This window comes from Castor canadensis, chromosome 12 (genome assembly GCF_047511655.1).
Source record: "Castor canadensis chromosome 12, mCasCan1.hap1v2, whole genome shotgun sequence".
In the NCBI taxonomy this organism is placed as follows: domain Eukaryota; kingdom Metazoa; phylum Chordata; class Mammalia; order Rodentia; family Castoridae; genus Castor; species Castor canadensis.
This window is the reverse complement of record NC_133397.1, coordinates 23,030,061-23,049,551: the sequence shown is the minus strand read 5'-3', so window position 1 is coordinate 23,049,551 and position 19,491 is coordinate 23,030,061. Positions and strand designations below refer to the sequence as shown.

Here is a 19,491-nt window from a genome sequence, read left to right as displayed (position 1 = left end):
ACACGCAAAAGCAGGGCGCCTTTCCCGGAAAACGAAGATAAAGTTTATTGCAGTCAACAGCACAAATGGGAACTGGTACTAGTCCACTCCTAACCTAGAGTGTCCACAACACTCCAAAGTGGTGCGATTTTTCATCTTCCTTCCAGTAGCAGCTCAGCCTTGATCCGCTGGCCATTGATTCCTGTCATGGAAGCAAATCTCCTTGGCTGGGCTGTGAAAGAGCAGGGTGGTCTCAGATCAGTAGGAAGCCCTATGTGGTTTATGAAGCCTTGGCTTTTCGGCGTTGGGTTCCCCAAAGCAGAATGGAGATGGATAGTGTGATGGATCCCAGAATCCCGAAAAACGTAAGCAGTGAGAAGGAGCCCTGTGATTCACAGGAAAAAAAAAAAAAAGTCATAGTATTATACAGAGGGCTGCATTGCAACACCTAGTACTTTCCTAGTAACTCATCCTCTCATCTTGGGCAATTCCCCTATAGTTTCCTCCTCGGTGTGACTGGCTCCTTGTTTTGAGGCTCTCCTTTCATACCCTACCCATTCCTCTCATCCCTACTAAGGTCTAATCCCTCACCTGGCGCATACACTTGTATCCATGGAAGCCATCCACACAAACACACTGTAAGAGACCGGGACCATTGGGTGCACAAGATCCATTCTCAGGACACATTTCTGGGAGCCAGAAAGGAATAGAAATCGTCACTAAACCTCATTAGGTATATTTCTCAAATGTCTGCCTCAACTTAAAATTCTCTCAATCATTCCTAGGTCAAAAATAGAGGAAAAAGTGATTAAAACAGAACATAACAGGAATAAATTTTAAGGCCTTTTCTTTCCAAGGGGATAGAGCCCCAGACTCTTTATCTTTCTTATCTAAAGTAGAGAATATAAGGGAGGAAAGGAAGTTCCCAGAAGAGCAAAGGTAAGACCGCATACCTGAGTCTCTGGTGCTATTGCAAAGGTCCTTTTGCCCTTGGCAGATCTGGCTGTCTACATAATAGATAATGTTGTTCCAGGCATTAATACCTCCAGGACATCCGGCATCTTGTGGCAGTACCCTGAAGACAACACAGGTGGTAATAATGTGCAGCCAGAGGGGCTAGGCCTGGGCTCTGTCTCCAGCACACACACACAACATGCAGCCCAAAGTTGCTGCGCTTATAACAATGCCCCTCTTTGATTCGCTTTCCCCCACCCTATTACTCACAGAGTCTGAAGCTGGGTAAAGCCACTGAAGGTGTTGGCCAAGTCATCCTTGAGGGGATTTGTTTGCAGGTCTCTGCAAAACACATACTGTTCACACACTTTCCTGAACTGTTAATCCACTCCTTATCCTGAGCTGTCCAAGTTCAGATATTAATATTCATCCACCTTTATAAGAGTCCATCCCCAAAGACTTTCCTATCAGCACTTCACCATTTTTACCTTTTGGGCAGGACAGTACCTAACCACTTACATGATAACAGCAGTATGTGCCTGAGGAAAGTTTGGACCAGGATCCTTCAGAGAACAGTTCTGGAGATCTACCCTGAGGAAATAAAGTAATTCATGTAACTATGTGTCAAGGTTTATATTTGATCATGCCACCTCCATTCCAGCTAATACTAAATACAACTGTGTTCAGAACCATAAATGAGGTGCTGTGATAGACATAGTAATCATGTATTATCCAACAGAGTAAACACTAGCTACCATAGCTACTTAAACTTAATTTAACCTAAAAAATTCAATGTTTCATTTGCCCTAGTCAAATTTCAAGTGTATATGAAATACTGTAACCACACTAATGGTTACTGTGTTGTGTAGATCAGTACAGGTATGGAACATTTCCATCATCATTCTATTGGGCCACACTGTTCTAATCAGTGTACCTATGCCTTGTACATATACTGGAAGAAATTTTGTCTCATCTAGATTGATGAATCTCCTTTTATGATTCTCAGATCCACAGAGGAAGTTTAAATGAAAAAAGTGCAAATTGCATAGTTTTTTCCAAGTGCATTCTCTCTGTCTCTCAGTACAGGTGGTTGAACTCAGAGCCTTGAGATTGCTAGGCAGGCGTTCTACCACCTGGGCCACACCCCTGGCCCATCCAAGTGCATTTTCTATCACAGACTGTTTGTAAACTCCTATACACTGAAGACCATGAATAAGTACTTTTTCTTTTATATCTATTGCTGTTCATTTTTTTATTCTACAAATATTTACTGAGTTCTCACAAATTGCAAAAATTGGGGAGTATAAAATACATGTATAATTTAGTAGCTTAGCCTTCAAGAAGCTTACAATGTAGTAGAGGAACAACCACCACCAGAACCAAAACCAATTTAAACATTAAACTATGATAATATTAAAAAAAAAAAAACTTACCAAGTGGTATAAGCATTAAGCATTATAGGGGGAAAAGGTGTTACTCTGAGGATTTAGTAATAGAAGCATTCACAGAAGATGTTCAAGAAAGCATATCTCCTGCCACACCTGGTGGCTCACATCTGTAATCCTAGCTACTCAAGAGGCAGAGATCAGGACGATCAGGGCTTAAAGCCAGCCCTGGGGAATTGTTCCTATCTTGAAAAAAATCCCATCACAAAAAAGGGTTGGTGGAGTTGTTCAAGCTGTAGGTTCTGAGTTCAAACCTCAGTACTGGGGTGGGGGTGGGGGGTGGGGAGTGGGTATCTTCTGATTTGGTGGAGGTATGGATAAAGGCCTGAAAAACAAAAGTGGAATGCCTTTGGGGGCAAGTCTGGCTGGAACCAGACCTTATGCAAGGTATGAGTGGACAAGTAACTGGAATAATGTTGGAAAAGTGAGTTGGGACTGGTCATGCTAGTTCATGGTTCTAACTTTATCCTGAGGGCAACAGTTACAGTGTTAAAACAAGAGGGTGATAATGAAAAAAATTTTATTTTGAGGAAGTTTAATAGAGAGAAGTATTTAGGTAGACTAGGGAAAGAGGAGAATGGAAGTAAGCCATGACATTTTGAATTTGAAGTGGGGGTACAACCAGGAAGAATGTATCCACATATACTTGGAGCTTGGAGAAGTCAAAGCCCAAAGACATCTAGTTTTGAGAGATACCTGCACAATGATTACAATCGAAGCCATCAAGAATAGATGGATTCTCAAGAGTGTAAAGGGAAGAAGGCACTCAGGCCAAGGAATGACAAAAAAAAGCAATCTGCCCCAAAGATAAACATGAATTTATCAAAAAAGGAAGAAAAGCCCCATCAGCAGTGTCTTGCAGGATAAAGAAGGAATTTCCTGGAGACACACAGCAAATAATCCAGACTTGATAATAAACAAAAGAAGGGCACTGGTGGCTCACGCCTGTAATCCTAACTATTCAGGAGGCAAAGATCAGGAAAGTTGCAACTTGAAGCCAGCCCAGGCAAATAGTTTGTGAGACCCTATCTTGAAAATACCCAATGAAAAACAGCTGGTGGAGTGGCTCAAGTGCTAGAGCACCTGACTAGCAAGTGTAAGGCCCTGTGTTTAAACCTTAGTACAGCAAAAACAAAACAAAACAAAGGAATAAAGCTCTTTTAGCCAGGTGCTGGTGGCTCACATCTGCAATCCTAACTACTCAGGAAGCAGAGATTAGGAGGATTTTGGTTCAAGGCCAGCCAGAGAAAATACTTGCCAAAACCCTATCTCAAAAAAGGGCTGGTGGAGTGGCTCAAGGTATAGGCCCTGAGTTCAAACCCCAGTACTGCAAAAAAACAAAACAAAAAAAAAAACAACTCTTTTTAAAAATTATGCCATAAGGAGGGATGGCTCAAACACAGCACCTGCTTTACAAGTAAGAAGCCTGGAGTTCAAACTCCAGTTTTACCAAAAATAAGATAAAATGCCATAAAAGCCTTTTTTGGGGATTTGAACTAAGGGTTTCACGCTGGAGAGGCAGGCGCCCTACCCCTTGAGCCAGGCCTCCAGCCCCATAAAAGCCTTTTTAAAAAGGCAAAACTCTGACTTTTGAGCAGTGTTTTCCAGGAAGAACCACAGGATTGTTTACCTAGCCAAAATGCTATACAAAATTTAAAAGTTTGAGAATGCTGCAGATGCTTCCAGATAGGCACCAATATTTATTCCCAAAGCCATTCATTCAGGCCAGGCTGGACTGCGGATTCTTTTCTAGTATCCAAGGATGTCTTCTCCTCCCTCACCCCAAGATGGTGCCCTTCTGATTCAGGCAGCAGCGGGCGTGCAGCACTAGCTCTGATGTCTGCTTACAATAAAGAGCCACTTTTGACGAATTTTGCACACTTCCAGGACACTGGGTGCATATCTGCAAAAGAAAGAGACAGAAAGCCTTATTAGGACTCTAGAAAGAAAAGCCAAGAAAATAACCTGGATTAAGAGTTAACTGCCAGTAATCCCAGTTACTTGGGAGACAGAGATCAGGAGGATCTCGGTTCCAGGGTGAGAGGGGAGCTAGTGACCACATCTCAATCAATAAGCCAGGTGTGATGGTATGTCTGTGATCTCAGCTACGCTGGAGGCCATAGGTAGAAGGATCGCGATCTGGGGCCGGTTGGGACAAAACCGGAAGATCCTACCTGAAAAATAACTAATGCAAAAAACAAAAAGAGGACTAGGGACCTGGTCCGAGTCCAAACTCCAGCACCGCCAGAAAAAAAAAAGGAAGGAAAGAAAGAAAAGAAAAGAGGAGAGAGAGAGAGAAAGAAAGAAAGAAAAAGAAAGAAAAGTTAACTGCCAGTAACTTCCCCAGAATTCCTCTAACACAGAGCAGAGGTGGCTCTTGCAAGGCTAGACTAGGAGGCCATTTCTTCTCCTACAGCTGGGTGTGAGATCAGCGCACTAGATTTTCAGTTCCAGCCCTCGCCCAGGCAAAGTCATCATCTTTGAGGATGACCACTTGAATATATTACGCCCTCTCGAGACTTCTTCATCTGACAGACCCGGTTTGGCGGGTCTGCAGGTACAGAAAGAACTCATCAAGCATCACATAAAGTACAGCTCTACCACCGCACTACGACGACAGCCAGCCCGTAGAAGAGTCAGCAGGCTCATCAGTGGGAACCATTAAGTTAAGTTATACAAAGGTTAAGGAGCGAGGAGATCAAATTTCAAAGGTCTTTGAACGTGGGCAGGGCGAAAGCGCCGGAGGCCCAGGAAACGTGAGTACTCAGCTGCGAGATCCGGCTAAACTACGGCTGGGATTGGGGTCGGGAGGCTTCCAGGACGATATCTGAGCTTCAGTCTGGGAAGGGGACAGCTGCAGGTGGGCAAGTGCGAAACGAGGCTGGTCAGCAACCCCGTTTCAGCCCGACCTCCAATTTGCTAAGGTACCTCGGGTAGCGCCAGAGCCCTTCCCACGCCCACAGCCAAGAGTAGGGAGGCAGCCCAGCGCAACAGGCTCCCAGGACTGCCCCGAACGCGAGATGCCATTTCCCACTGCCGTCGGCCTTTCTGAAGGCTCGCGAGATCAGCGCGCGGCCCCGCCCCCACGCGTCATACCTCCGCCTCCAGCCGTGCCCTAATCTGCCTCTCTGGGCGTGGCTTAATCGGCTTGGTCCAGTTGCCCAGTTCAGGCTGCGCTGGTGCTCGTGGAGGTCAGCCGCAATCTTCGCGCGCCCCAGTCCTCGTTCGAGATAGGCAGATCCACCTCCTCTACATTTCTCCCTTTAGCTCAGGCCTCCTTGGTCGCCACTCAGCGTTCCTGAGCCGACTACAGGCTTCTTCACCCCAGCATTCTACATTCCCCACGCCGAGGTCACGCCTCGGCAGTCGCTCGGGCAGCTCCTTCCGCCCTCAGTAAACATGGGCGGCCTGGAGGCTGGGGCGGGCAGGGGGCGGGACCCCGCTGACACCCGGCCGGGTAATGGGGGCCGGGCTCTCCGGCTACCCACGCGTGGAGCCGCGGCAGGTGGGCCGGGAGTGGGTGGAGGTGGGGGCGGAGACGGGTTTGGTGAGGGCTAAGGTGGAGAGGCTCCCCCTAGCTGTGAATGGGCTGGGAAAGAGAGGCGGGGAAGGGTGGAGCGGGCTGCTCCCGGCGTGGGGGACAGAGGTCTGAGGTGCGAGCGCAAGGTAATGGGGTTGCCACGTGCGGAGGAAAGGGGAAAGCTGGAAAGAAACAGGGTAGGGGTGATGGAAGAGGGAAGAGCGGAGGGCGAAGGGCAAATTCCGGCGGGAGGACGTGAGCCTGGGAACGCCCTGGGCGCCAAGTCCCCTTCATCCAGGTCCTTAGACCAGAGTTCTGGAGGCTGGCGTGATCAGACACTTCTAACTCATTTTCTTTGCCTTCATAGAAAAGGTGAGCGATGCAGATCTTCCTAGCCCTGGCTCTTCCTAGCCCTGGCTGAATCACAGAGGTAAGTCAAGGCAGCACTGCCCCGGGTCCTGACTGAAGTGTGCTCGGGGAACCCCGCTCCCAGTGGGACAGTGTTGCCTTTGGTTAGAGCCCCGCCACGAGTTCATTTGGAAGACAGTCAGAGCTCATCTAGAGTAGGTGGTCCAGGCTTCCCTTCCACATGCTCCCAGGTATCTACCTGGAAGTCCTGAACTTGCATTTGCGTTTAGGCGGCTGACCAAATTCTTTTTAAATAGGAGCCCCTAAGCCTTCCGACTTTGAGGAATTTTAGTCACAAGATATTTTTTGAGGGAATCTTTTTGTGATAGTTGGTCCTGCAGTGGCCCCTTTTCTTAGGAGGGATTGGAGTTGTAATGTAGCCCAGTGGCAAGGGGCTTGCCTAGTTGAGTTCAATTCACAGCAGGCAAAAACTCCTACAGAGTCGGCACCGGTAATCCTAGCTACTCAGGAAGCAGAGATCAGTAGGATCTCATTTGGAAGCCAGCCTAGCACGTAGTTCACTGAGACCCTACCTCGAAAACCCCATCACAGAAATAGGCTGGTGGAGTGGCTCAAGATGTACTGTACACTTAAGAGTTTAAACCGCAGTACACCCCCCCGCCCCCCCCAAAATTATTTTTCTACAGAAAACCAATACCTTTTGTAGGAATTAAAATAATCTAGTGTAGTAGGTGACCTTTTTAAAAGGGGGTCACTTACTTTTACCAGCTGTTTGTACCCTACTATGTTCTAGTTTTGGTAAAACAACTGGACAACTGGGCTCTTCCTTTTGGCTACCACTCTCAGAGACAGACAAGTCCATTGGATTTGGATCACTGTAGTGTTTTCAGAAAGTTACTGCTCGGTTCCTAGAATTGAATCATGTCAGAGGAAGGCTTTGTTGCTGGGTTGGGTTTTTCCTATCTTGGTTGGCTGTATTCAGCCATCCAGGAGGATTCTTTGCACCCCACACACAAGGAATTTTATCAGAAAACTAGCAATGTGAGGACCCAATCAGTTACTGGGACCTTTCTTCCTTCTCTAGCATCTGTTTATCTATTCCACTGGTCTTTTCATGCTACATGTTCTTATTTGCACACAGAAGACATCTTCCTTGTATTTTTTTCTTTTTTGTGCAGTGCTAGGTATTGAACCCAGAGTCTTAGGCATGCTAGGCAAGCACTGTATCAAGTGCTGGGATTACAGGTGTGCATGAACACGCTCAGTGACATCTCTCTTTTTTACTCTTCAGTAGTTCCTATTTCTATCAAAGCAGTAAAAACTTGCCAAAGAGCGGTGAGGAAGGCTCAAGCTGTTGCAATATACAAAGGCCCAGGGCATCTTTAGGTTAAACCAGAGTGACCTGTTGGGAGACCAGCATCTGTGAGTAGAATATGTGACCCAAGAATTGCCAGCTCCGATTTCTTCTTTTCATTGGCCCCAGGAGGTTCAGAGTTCAGGTATAGTCTGAGTGAAGCCATACCTTGCCAACCAGCCTACATCTGCCCAAGAACACAGTGTGGGAAAGCCAGAAGACAGTGTGATCTTTCTCCTAGTGGGCAGTAGCAGAAGACAGTTTGTATCAATCTGTCTTCAGATTAGTTGAAATCTAAACTATGTTCTGTGAATGACTGACTACATTTAGCACTCTGCTCCTGCCCTGATGCTGGGAGTAGTGGGGACAGGGCCTCTGGTGAGTCACCTGTCATAGCTGCAGAGAGCACTGTTTCTTTCTCCCTTATTTTGTTTCATGCTGCATAACCTTAAGCAAGTTATTTATTTCTCTAAGTCTTGGTTACTTTGTAAAAACTCGAGTATTCTTTGTCTTAATCTGAGACATGGTGTTTTGAAAGCATTAACTGTTATTTCATTATTTAGCATATCTAACATCTCTAAAGCACTTAGCATACTGCTGGGTTACATAGCAGGTGTTCAGAAAATGTTAACGCATTGTATTAAACTATCTAAATATGTGGCATTATCTGTTTTTGTTTTTGCTTTTTCTATGATGATAAGTACTCCTAGGGGATTGTTTCTGAAGATAAGATGATAACTACTTGGAGAGCAGGATGGATGCGGAATCACTAGACCTGGGTTCTAATGTGGCCTCTGAAAGTAAATAACTGGCTGTGCTTTTAGGTCACTTGAACCATTTGGGCCTTACTGTTTTTATGTGTGAAATGGGAGGGTTGTAAAAGTCATTTCCTAAGATTTCTTTAAACTTTGTGATTAGAATGGGATTTTTTTTCCCCCAGTACTGGGCTTTGACCTCAGGACCTGAAGCTTACTAGGCAGGCTCTCTACTACTTAAGCCACACCACCAGCCTTTAAGAAGTCTTTAAACTGGGTGTTGATGACTCACGCCTAAAATCCTAGCTACTCAGGAGGCAGAGATTAAGAGGATTGTGGTTCAAAGCCAGCCCAGGCAAATAGTCCGAGAGACCCTCTCGAAAAAAACTCATCACAAAAAAAGGACTGGCAGAGTGGCTCAAGGTGTAGGCCCTGAGTTCAAGCCTCAGTACTGCAAAAAACAAACGAAACTGTGAAGTAAAATGATCACGTTTTTGTTCTGTTGAGGATTCTGGCATCTTGTATTCTTAGAGAACTACTATTTTTCTATAGAGTTAGAAAAGCAACTTTCCAGTCTTTCTCAGCTCCTCCTTTCCAACTATCTCCAGCACACAGGGTGCCAAGCATGATTTAGGCTAATCCATCTAAGAATGCAGTTGAATGTGAGTTCTCTGCTCCCCATTCTGGAATTTCTAGGGCTGAGTTAGGGTTCATAGGGTGGTAGAGCCATTTGTATCACTGCGATTGGTTCCCTGAAGAGGCCAGAACAAATAGTTGCTGAGCTTTTCCCCACCACTAATTTCTGATCTCTCAAGCCACATACAGAGCCAGACCTTCAGTCTGCTCAGCTCCAGGCAACTGTGCCTCAGAACAGGAATTGCTCTTCCAAGTAGGTGTCTGCTCACAGCAGGATGGGGCCACTCTGCAGCTATTCTCTTTGCCTCCAGCTCCCTAACTGGTTTGCTTATTTTCAAAATGATCTTGGACTCTTACCTTTGAATCTCTGGCTCCAGCACAGTGCCCTGTCACCTTGACTCTATTGCTTTTGAATCCTGCCACTCTTGCCAGATCCACTATTGACTGTGGCGTAGCAAGTAGAGGGATTGAGAGGCAGGTGGTGAGGCTTTGCTAGTGGTGTTAACAGGGGGAGAATGTTAAGACGGAAGCACAGAGCAGTTGGCCTGCTGATGCGGGGAATGGGGCTTGGGCCTGCCACAGAGGTGAGCTCAGTAGTGATCAGTGCTGAGGAGAGATGCTGTTAGGATGGTGATGTGGGGAATAACATGGAGGTGACTCCTCCAGGGAACAGGAGAAGTTTTGTTGTCATTGGTCTCCATTCCTTCTTCCCTGCTGGTCTATGGCGCCAGGTTGGGCTCTGCTGGCTCCTCAGTACATTGTGGTGACTGGGTCTGTGCCCATAAGTGAAGACAGGGGATTCTTAAAAGAAACTTGTGCTAGAGTTGATTTTTTTCTTTTGCTATTTAGGTGGAAACCCAAGAATATTCTTGGATTTCATAGCTCTGTACACCCAAAGGTCCTGGTCAAGTTGTTGTCTTCTAGCTGTCTTGCTCTAGTGCTTTCTGCCTCCCCTACATCCCCTACCAAACTCGTCTCAGTCGTTGAAGAACAGTCACCACCACCTGACTAGTCCAAGTACAAGGGGCATGCCATGTCCAGGGCCTGCAGGTGATTGGCCATGGGGGCAGGGTAGGCTTGACTAGTTGCTGATTTCCTTTCAGCTCCGCTTGGACCATGTTACTGAGTGTAGGAAGAGGACTGTGAGACCCTGGCTGAGAGCCAGCAGGAAGCCACTTGTGTGCACCTGCCCAGCTGAGTGGCAGCCCAGAGCCCAGGAGCAGCAGCTGGCTGCAGAGCACAGACACAGTGAGGATGAGCGTGATGGGGAGCACTTCAGCTCCCCACCCAACCTCAAATACGAATGTGGTCGTCCCCACCTTCTCTGTCGTGGACTATGTGGTGTTTGCCCTGCTGCTACTTCTCTCCCTGGCCATTGGACTCTACCATGCTTGTCGTGGTTGGGGCCGCCACACTGTTGGCCATTTGCTGATGGCAGACCGCAAGATGAGCTGCCTTCCTGTGGCACTGTCCCTGCTTGCCACCTTCCAGTCAGCTGTGGCCATCCTGGGTGCACCATCTGAGATCTTCCGATTTGGGACTCAGTATTGGTTCCTGGGCTGCTCTTACTTCCTAGGGTTGCTGATTCCTGCCCACGTTTTCATCCCTGTCTTCTACCGCCTGCATCTTACCAGTGCCTACGAGGTGAGCCGGGAGGGAGGGGAGTTGCATAGGGACCTCCAGGGGCAGGGATGGAGAAGAGGACATGAGAGGGCTGGGACCCTGGATCACTTCCACCAAGGGAGAGTAACAGAGAACCCTTCTGAGTTTCTCAGTTCTTCCTGGATGGTTCCTGGTGGAGAGGTAGGGGGCAGACAGAAGAGTCTGCCAAGTAGGTCCAGGGTGGCTATGCGTTGGATATTTATTCCCTCATGTTCCTGAGCCTCTTGAGGGAAAAGGTGTGTGTTGGGGTGGGAAAGTAAGAAAGAATGCCATACCTTTTTTTTCTGTGCACTCCTACCCAGTACCTGGAACTCCGATTCAATAAAGCAGTAAGAGTTTGTGGAACTGTGACTTTCATCTTTCAGATGGTGAGTGGAATGTGATAGAAATGGAGCGTGGGGCATGGTAGAGGGAGCTGAATTCAGGCATGCTAAGGGAGGTGGAGCCTTCCCTACTGTCAGACTGGCAGGATTGAAATTCTACAAGGGGTCAGTGTCAGTGAAGCCCCCAGTGGTAACCTGCCCATTCTACCCAATACTACCGCTGTGGTGGCAAGCCAGACTTTGAGAGACAGAGAGGGAAGTGACCTAGGTGAAGGGAAGCCTTGGAGATATTGGAGCTGAGGGCCATCCTTCTCTCTTCCCACCCACATTTTCTCTTCCCCTCACATCCTTTCCCACATCCAACAGGTGATCTACATGGGGGTTGTACTCTATGCTCCATCCTTGGCCCTCAATGCAGGTGAGGAGTCATAGCCCCTGGCTTCCAGCTGTGGCAGACTGGGAAAACACCTTTGGGAGGGGCAGAGAGAGGGCATTGTGCCAAAAAGAATCTGACCTTGAAGAGCAAGTTAATTCACTGCATGGACCCTTGGATTGGTCTTTACCAGAGGTAGAAACAGCCGTGGTTCACCTCACTTACAAGCTGTTCAAACATTACCATGCTGCACCTGAATTTGTTAATCAACACCTTTTGGTGGAGCTCTGCAAACATTTTTTTCCCCATTGAGGTGAATGATTTAGTTCTTTTTTCTTTTTGAAGTTTAGCAACGATTTATTTTACTATAACAGGATAAAGTATGTAGAAAGCGGGTGGGGAGGGAAGAAAGAGAAACATTTCCTATTCCCAACGCAGGAAATGGGAACAAAGACTCCAGTTTATTTCATTTCATCTTTAGTGACTAATTACTTCATCTTTGTGACTTGACAAAGCTGCTCTCACCAGGGCATTTCTGGCGTCTTTCCTGAGAACCTTCCAGAGATAGGCATGTGACTGTTATTTGCTTACAGTGACGGGCTTTGATCTGTGGCTGTCAGTGCTGGCCTTAGGCATTGTGTGCACCATCTACACTTCGCTGGTAAGTGCAGCAATCCCTGGGGGATGGAAGGATGTGGAGGAGAAGAAAAAGAAGGGATGAAATAAGGTTATAGGTAGGAGATGGGATGAAATTCTAGGGTGGGATGGGGTGAAGTGAGATTTAGGATGGGATATAGGACAGGGATGGCCTATGAAGGTACAGAATGGATGACAATGAGACCAACAGAGTCAGCGATTATACAGGGACAGTACAGCTCCCTCACTAGTGGTATGGTGTCTTCCTTGTGGATAGTTTGGAAGACATTTATGGTAGGTATGCTGTTTTTTTCCCTGCAGGGTGGGCTGAAGGCCGTCATCTGGACAGATGTGTTCCAGACACTGGTCATGTTCCTAGGGCAGCTGGCGGTTATCATCGTGGGGTCAGCCAAAGTGGGTGGCTTGGGGCGTGTATGGGATGTGGCTTCACAGCATGGCCTCATCTCTGGGATTGAGTAAGTACATACCTTCCCCTAGGTGGGGTCTGCATTGCCTGGGAACGGAGCCCATCCTAGAGCCAGTCTTAGGACTGTAGTAAACAGAGGGCAAGATAGGAAGCCTCTGGTGAAACTCTACATTGGTGGGAGACTTGCACTGTAGGGGAATGATGATCATGGGTGACTGGCTGGTGTTTATGGGGGGCAGAATGTTACTGGATGAGTATCTGAGATGAGGCTGAGGTTGGAGAAATGGAACCCTCCCTCCAACTTGCTGCTGTGTCTGAGTCCACCAACTTTTTGCCTCTTTGGCCTAGCATTGGTTTCTCTGCTCTCCACTGATCTCTCTTGCTAAGAGGGCAAGAAAGCATCTTGCCTGGGTCTGTGGCATAGTGGCTGAATTGCATCTGTTGCAGGCTGGATCCTGACCCCTTTGTGCGGCATACCTTCTGGACCTTGGCCTTTGGAGGTGTCTTCATGATGCTCTCCTTATACGGGGTGAACCAGGCGCAGGTGCAGCGTTACCTCAGTTCCCGAACGGAGAGGGCTGCTGTGCTGTGAGTGCAGGGACAGGAAGCAGCAGAGCAAGTGTTTGGGGAATGGGTTCACTGGAGGTGGCATGGGAAGGATCCAGGGTACACACACATCCCTCCCCATCCAGAAAGGGGTTTTCTTTTTAGAGGCTCAGGAGGGCATACCTGAGGGTGTCTAACCTCGTTTCTCCCCTTGGCACTGGCTTCTTTTGCAGCTCCTGCTATGCTGTGTTCCCCTGCCAGCAGGTGGTCCTCTGCATGAGCTGCCTCATTGGCTTAGTCATGTTTGCCTATTACCAGAAGTATCCCATGAGTACCCAGCAGTCTCAGGCAGCCCCTGACCAGGTGAGAAGGCCTCCCTGGCCCCTTCCTATGCCTGCGAGAGGCCAGCCTGGACTCCTAAGCAGAGTTTCTGGGTGGCTGCAGAAAGGACTCCCACCTTGGATGGGAGAGGGATATAAAGCCCTCTCCACTCTGAGGTTCCAGCATGTCAGACCCCAGCACATGGCCTTACTAATTAGTGCTCACCCTGCTTAGGTGGTAAGGGGTTTCCTTTATTCATTCCCCGCTATATACCACAAGCTCTGCTAGGAGCTATCAATGCCCGTATCTAAGCCTCCCAACAGCCTCATTTTACAGAGGAGAAAACAGACTTGACAAGATCAACAGCATACTGACATCACAGTGCTTGCTAGTCAGAGGCAGAGCTGGGTGAGCTGCCTTGTTCTCTCTCCAGAGCCTGTTTTCTCCCCTCTTGGAGGAGGTGACTTGGGTAGCACATGTTTCCATGTCTGGCACTCCTTCCTGATGTGCCCAGGCTCTGTGGACTGGCTGGGGCGTGTATGGAGCAGCTTCCCCTCACAGGGTGCCTGGGGAAGGCATCCCTCGAGAGAGCTGTGCACTCTGCTCTGTTTGCAGCTTGTCCTCTACTTTGTGATGGATCTTCTGAAAGACCTTCCAGGCCTGCCTGGGCTGTTTGTTGCCTGCCTCTTCAGTGGCTCCCTCAGGTACCCCCGTCAACCAGTTCCCCACACAGAATACATCTACCCCTGCTCCCTACAAGGGGACAGGTGGGAGAGGGATCCCTGAGTTTCTTAGTGTGCCCTTCTGCTGTGGGTGGCAAGGGACAGCTCAGAGGACTGTGTATGACAAAGCATAGCCTCTTCAAGACCTGTTTTCCTTAAAAGCTCTTCTTTCACAGTACCAGGCGTCCGTCTACTTGAACAACCCACACTTACGAGAAAGGACAGTGTCCTTTGCCTCCTGGGCTGTAACTGTGCGGGTGGTTTCTTGACTGTGCATGCCATCTCCCTCCTTTAAGGGCACTATTCGTCTATACAGTCCCTGTTCTGCCTCTCTCACCTCCCATACGCAATACAATTTATTATTCTCTTTTCATTTCTAGCACCATATCGTCTGCGTTTAATTCACTGGCAACTGTTACAATGGAAGACCTGATTCAACCTTGGTTCCCTGAGTTCTCTGAAACCCGGGCCATCATGCTTTCCAGAAGCCTTGGTGGGATCATGCTTTCATGTACCTTCAGTCTTGTTTTTTCTGAGATATACCCTGACCACTGTCATCAGTTTGCTGTGAAATACCTGCTTTATTCCTGGCTCAGCATGTGCCTGACGAAGCACATAGCTTTCACTCCCTGGCTGTTTATGCCTCAGGGCATTGCCTGAGGAGGTTTCTGAAACACATAGGTGTGAGGACAGGGGCAGGAAGGATGGAGGGACCTGGAACTGGGGCATAAGATAATAGGTCCTCTCTTCCCAGGAACTCAGGTGGTGGTTTTGTTGGGAGGTTGCATTACATTTGCCCCGTTTCTTGGGTTTACTCACCTCTGCTTGTTTTTTCCCTTCTGCTTCTCCCCCAGCCTTTGGCTATGGGCTACTTTGTCTGGGAATGGCCTTTATTTCCTCCCATATGGGACCCGTGCTGCAGGTAATGACTAAGGAGGGGAGAAAGCAATTCTTAAGGAAGCAAAGGAATTGATTGTAACAGGAAACTGAGGAAGACAGCTGGTTTTTTGGAGGGGGGTTAAGAGGCACGTGTCAGAAATTCCCCTCTGATAGGCCATCCTTAGCTATGAACAGACTCTCAAATGGCTGAAAGCCCCAGGGTCATTTCTGGGATGTCAGCTCAGAGAGACCTAGGGATCAGCCTCAGGAGAACCTAGAGCACAAGCCATCCTGTCCTCTGGAATTGTGCCAGATAGAAGATAGACAGCTGATGAGTGGGGTTTTGAGGCCAGTGGCTATGTTGTGTCAGTGAGGCTGAGGTCTCTGAGCCTGTGTGTTCTTTTCCTTTTTCTCAACCCTGTCCTTTACAGGCAGCAATCAGCATCTTTGGCATGGTTGGGGGACCACTGCTGGGACTCTTCTGCCTTGGGATGTTCTTTCCTTGTGCCAACCCACCTGTGAGTGACACATCTGGCTCCACAGTCATGTGCACATGGGGACAGGGTTGGCAGGGCTTTCAGCAGGAGTGCTGAGGACCGGTGTGATGGGTTGGTGGGGATGGCCTTGTGACAGGAGAGTTCACCTTATTTCTGGGCAGGGTGCCATTGTGGGCCTGCTGGCTGGACTCATCATGGCCTTCTGGATTGGCATTGGGAGCATAGTGACCAGCATGGGCTCTGGTGTGCCACTTTCTTCCTTTAATGGGTCCCTGCCCAGCAATGTGACCGCTGCCACTGTGACCACCCTGATGTCCTCCACCACCCTCTCCAAGTAAGGCGGGGCTCATTCTCTTAGTTCTTGGGGATGCTCAATTTGGAAGGACTTCATGGGGGTCTTGCTAAGAGATGGTCTGTCATAGGCCTCAGAGAAGTGTTGGGTTGGATCCCCAGACTATGTAGGTGGGTGGAGCCAAGTGCCTATGGAGTTCCTGGACAAAGCACAGTTATTGTCCTCAACCCTTTCTTCTCCCCAGGCCTACAGGACTGCAGCAGTTCTATTCCCTGTCCTATTTATGGTACAGCGCTCACAACTCCACCACAGTCATTGTGGTGGGCCTGACTGTCAGTCTGCTTACTGGTGAGGGTGTGGGATCATGGACCAGAGAAGTGGGGTAGAGGGGAGCTCTTAGGAACTTTGCAGACTGGGGGAGGAGGGACTCTGTCCTGGGGTCCTTGGGTATTGGTAATAGTCACACAGGGGCTTTTTCCTTTCTCTGCCTTCAGGAGGAATGCGGGGCCGGTCCCTGAACCCCAAGACCATTTACCCTGTGCTTCCAAAACTCCTTGGACTTCTGCCCTTGTCCTATCAGAAGCGGCTTTGCTGCCGAAGCTACAGCCAGGTGGGACCCATTGTCTCATGATCCCCTCCCTTCCCTTTCCACAGATACCACCCACTGCCCAGGTCCCCTTCCATCCCCTTCTTCCTCCTGTCCCCCCAGCCTCTCTGATCATCTACCTAAGTGTAGAATGTCCCCCAGCAGCTGCCCCAAGCTCCACCCACAGGGCCACACTGACTTGGGGTTAGGAGGGGCAGATGAATCTGGCCACAGCACAGCTTAGCTGGGCTATATTGTTGCCCTCCCCATTCCTGCTCCTTTACTGCCACCCCATTTTCTCCCCTTCCTCCTCCACTCGGCTTGGCTTAGCTTCTTCAGGGACCAAACAGGCTCTCACCTTTGCTGCATTCACCCCTTCACATTCACTAGCTCTACTACTCTCACTCTGTGTTCCCCAGGATGTCCCCATGGACACGGACCTGTTTCCAGAGAAGATGAAGAATGGGGTGTTGCAGGACAGCAGGGAGAAGGAGGCAATGGCTGAGGATGGCTCAGTCCACCAGGGATGTAGCCCCACCTTCATTGTCCAAGAGACCTCCCTATGATGGGGAATCAGGCCCTCCAGCCTCTGTCCTTGCTGCCAGGAAGCAGCCAGAGGTCACCCTGTTGTGCAGAGATAAGTCACTTGATGTGGTGGGAATGGGTTGGGATGACTTAGCTCACACACACCGGAGGATTGTGTTCTTCAAGATTCTTGCTTGTTGTGGAACTTGTTACATCTTTGGTGGGAGAGTAGTCAGGGTTTTTCCTGTCCCTTGCCAGTCTTTGTTCTTGAGGACAGGGATTGCAAGTGATGGAATTGTGTCAGAAATGGGGATAGAAGTGAGCCTCTGGGAAAAGGATAATGGCTTCTGATGTCCTTTGGAGTGATTAGAAGCAGCACTTTGTATTACAGCTGCCCTGGGGCCCAATTTGGCAAGATTGACCTCTACCATAGAGGCTACCTTGCCCAAAGGATTCTTCCTTTCCCATCCCATCTCAGCACTTACTGTCAGCCACAGTGAGCACTGTGATTCAGGTTGTCTATGATGCAGCAACCTGTGATTCAGGTTGTCTGTGACATTCAAGTCCCTCTCATTCTTCTCTGCCTACCTCCATTCTTGATAGCAGACAAATTTTCCATGTCTCAGACCCCCCACCCTCCACCTGTAAGATGAGCACCGAGGTGCTGGGCAAATGTGGATCTAAGGAACCAATGCTGTGACCAGGTCTTCTGTGGAATGTGCTATCCTCCCAACTCCTGAGCCAGGCCATCTTGGTGTCATTCTGTTATCCGTGCTCCTATTTCCTTTTGGAGTTTCTTCCTTACATCTTTGTTCCTAGGGAATAAAAATGGCTGTTAGATCTAGAGTCTGGACTCCTGTACTGTACTCTCCAGTAGTTGGGATTGCAGGTGTGAGCCACGGGCACCTGGCTCTGGAAAGTAAATTTGAAGGCCACATATGTGTCCACTAATACTAGCACATTTCAGACATGCCTGAATGAGATTTCAAAGAGAATTGAGGAGAATATCCCCAGGGTTTAGTTTGCTGAAGTAGGACAGAAGTGAATCTACGTAGAAACCAGATGAATAGATTGTAAGTCATCACTCATGCATGGGGATTAGTTCCTGGACACCCCTTTGATAACCAAAATTCTTGGATGCTCAAGTCCCTTATATAAAATGCTGTAGAATTTGCATAGATCATGCCAGGTTCTGTCAATTCCTGACTCTTGGGCTGGGAATGTAGCTCAGTGGTTAAGTGTTTGCCTCCCATGCACAAGGACCTGGTTTTGATCCACAGTACCACTAAAAGTTTAAAAAAAAAAAAAAAAAAATCCTAAACCAGGCACAGGTGGCTCACGCCTATACTAGCTACTCAGGAAGCAGAGATCGGGAGGATCATGGTCGAAGCCAGCCCAGGCAAATAGAAACCCTATCTTGAAAAAAGGGCTGGTGGAGATACTCAAGGTGTAGGCCCTGAGTTCAAGCCCAGTACCACAAAACAAAACAAAACAAACTGCCTCTTGGTCAAGGTCTTCTCACTCCCAGCAACACTCAGGATGTCTTTGCCAACCAAAAGTGGAGATAGGAGATATGTAGCGCAAGCTATTGAAGGAGAAGGCGATGGCTGTACATTACCAAGAACTAGCCAGGGAGGCAGATCATCTCTGGATTCTTGGAGCTGACTTCTGCACCCCTAATTTCTTGGTCAACCCAGGGGCTTCAGGAGAGTCAAGAGCAAGGTACATCCCAACACCACCACCACCATGCCAAAATTCAGGGCTTTAGCATAAAGAGAAAGACATGTTGGTTGGTTTGGTTTTTTTTTTCCTTTTTCCTAAGAATTAGGGCTGGGGAGTGAATAGCACCCACAATTGCAGCCCTTTGAGCTCAGAACCCCAACTTCTCTTGCCTGCCCCAAGTGCCTCTGCCCACACCCTCTATCCCTGAGTCTTTCAAGGATTGTTCCTTGGAAGGACAGGAGTGTGGGCAATCCTAGAAAAACCAGACTAACTGTCCTGCAGTCTGCCCCCCTCTTTAGCAGACCCTCCTCTTGGGGGCCAAGAAAACTACACCCTGGCTAACTACCCCGCTCAATCTACCAGAGTTTTCTTTTGGTCAGAGCTATCTTTTGATTATTCTTCAACATACTTATCTGGCGTCTTCTACATTCATCCAGCATCTCCTACCTTGTTTGCCATTTTACACTTAAGAGTCCTGCTGTGTCACTCTAGGACCCTGTACCAGGGATTGCCTTTGACATTTTATTTTTACATACTATGTTTTGCATTATCAGGGATTGAACCCAAGGCCTTGCGCATGCTACGCAAGCACTCTACCACTTGAGCCACACTCTCAGTCCTTTTGTTTATGTTTTGTTTTTGAGATAGGGTCTTTCTAACTTTGCCCAGGCTGGCCTGGAACTTGCAGTCTGCCTTCCAAGTAGCTGGGATTACAGGCATATGCCACCATACCTGGGCTGGTTTTGGCGTTTTAGCATTGCCCCATTTAGCTTCTGAACCTTGAGTTTTAGCTATATTTGCATAGAAGAGGCAACAAAAGCCCTCAAAACTGTCAAGAATTACTATTTTTAAGGGCAAATGGCAAAAAGACCCAATTCTCTATCAAGTAGTTCAACCCTCCCCTCCCCAAGAGAATAAAGAGGCTCCTTCTCTTCTAACAAACTTCCTTCTTCACACAGCATTTAAAA

General features: G+C 48.3%; 2 protein-coding genes across 10 annotated transcripts; one reads left to right on the top strand and one right to left on the bottom strand.

Moving 5' to 3' along the window:
• Positions 1-20: 20 nt before the first annotated feature.
• Positions 21-5,460, bottom strand: Atraid (all-trans retinoic acid induced differentiation factor). Its single transcript, XM_020154847.2, has 7 exons — positions 5,307-5,460; positions 4,160-4,281; positions 1,453-1,524; positions 1,204-1,275; positions 933-1,054; positions 571-668; positions 21-364 (listed from the first exon to the last, which is right to left on the bottom strand). Exons 1-7 carry the CDS (start codon positions 5,403-5,405, stop codon positions 260-262), a joined length of 690 nt encoding a protein of 229 aa, XP_020010436.1. The 5' UTR covers positions 5,406-5,460; the 3' UTR covers positions 21-259.
• Slc5a6 (solute carrier family 5 member 6) lies at positions 4,798-17,647 on the top strand. Of its 9 annotated transcripts, none has more exons than XM_074049372.1 (17): positions 4,798-5,134; positions 6,266-6,328; positions 10,116-10,656; positions 10,977-11,042; positions 11,364-11,415; positions 11,964-12,031; positions 12,328-12,482; positions 12,881-13,021; positions 13,213-13,342; positions 13,916-14,004; positions 14,403-14,515; positions 14,877-14,944; positions 15,333-15,419; positions 15,560-15,732; positions 15,935-16,038; positions 16,185-16,300; positions 16,696-17,647. In XM_074049372.1, the coding sequence occupies exons 3-17, from the start codon at positions 10,267-10,269 to the stop codon at positions 16,840-16,842; spliced, it is 1,899 nt and encodes a 632-aa protein (XP_073905473.1). In that variant the 5' UTR covers positions 4,798-5,134; positions 6,266-6,328; positions 10,116-10,266; the 3' UTR covers positions 16,843-17,647. The 9 variants fall into 9 exon arrangements, with proteins under 9 accessions (XP_073905473.1, XP_073905476.1, XP_073905475.1 ...); XM_074049375.1 differs by lacking the exon at positions 4,798-5,134 and adding an exon at positions 5,284-5,302; XM_074049374.1 differs by lacking the exon at positions 4,798-5,134 and adding an exon at positions 5,480-5,569.
• Positions 17,648-19,491: the final 1,844 nt, after the last annotated feature.

What these genes read in the sequence shown, in the direction of transcription:
- Atraid (XM_020154847.2), bottom strand. Translation starts at nt 5,405, where the DNA reads ATGGCATCTCGCGTTCGGGGCAGTCCTGGGAGCCTGTTGCGCTGGGCT. An exon ending in CAGAAGGGCACCATCTTGGG is followed by an intron (nt 1,525 to 4,159) that starts GTGAGGGAGGAG and finishes TTATTTCCTCAG; the next exon opens with GGTAGATCTCCAGAACTGTT. An exon ending in GCACATACTGCTGTTATCAT is followed by an intron (nt 1,276 to 1,452) that starts GTAAGTGGTTAG and finishes TGTGTTTTGCAG; the next exon opens with AGACCTGCAAACAAATCCCC.
- Slc5a6 (XM_074049372.1), top strand. Translation starts at nt 10,267, where the DNA reads ATGAGCGTGATGGGGAGCACTTCAGCTCCCCACCCAACCTCAAATACG. An exon ending in ATCTTACCAGTGCCTACGAG is followed by an intron (nt 10,657 to 10,976) that starts GTGAGCCGGGAG and finishes ACTCCTACCCAG; the next exon opens with TACCTGGAACTCCGATTCAA. An exon ending in TTCCTTGTGCCAACCCACCT is followed by an intron (nt 15,420 to 15,559) that starts GTGAGTGACACA and finishes ATTTCTGGGCAG; the next exon opens with GGTGCCATTGTGGGCCTGCT.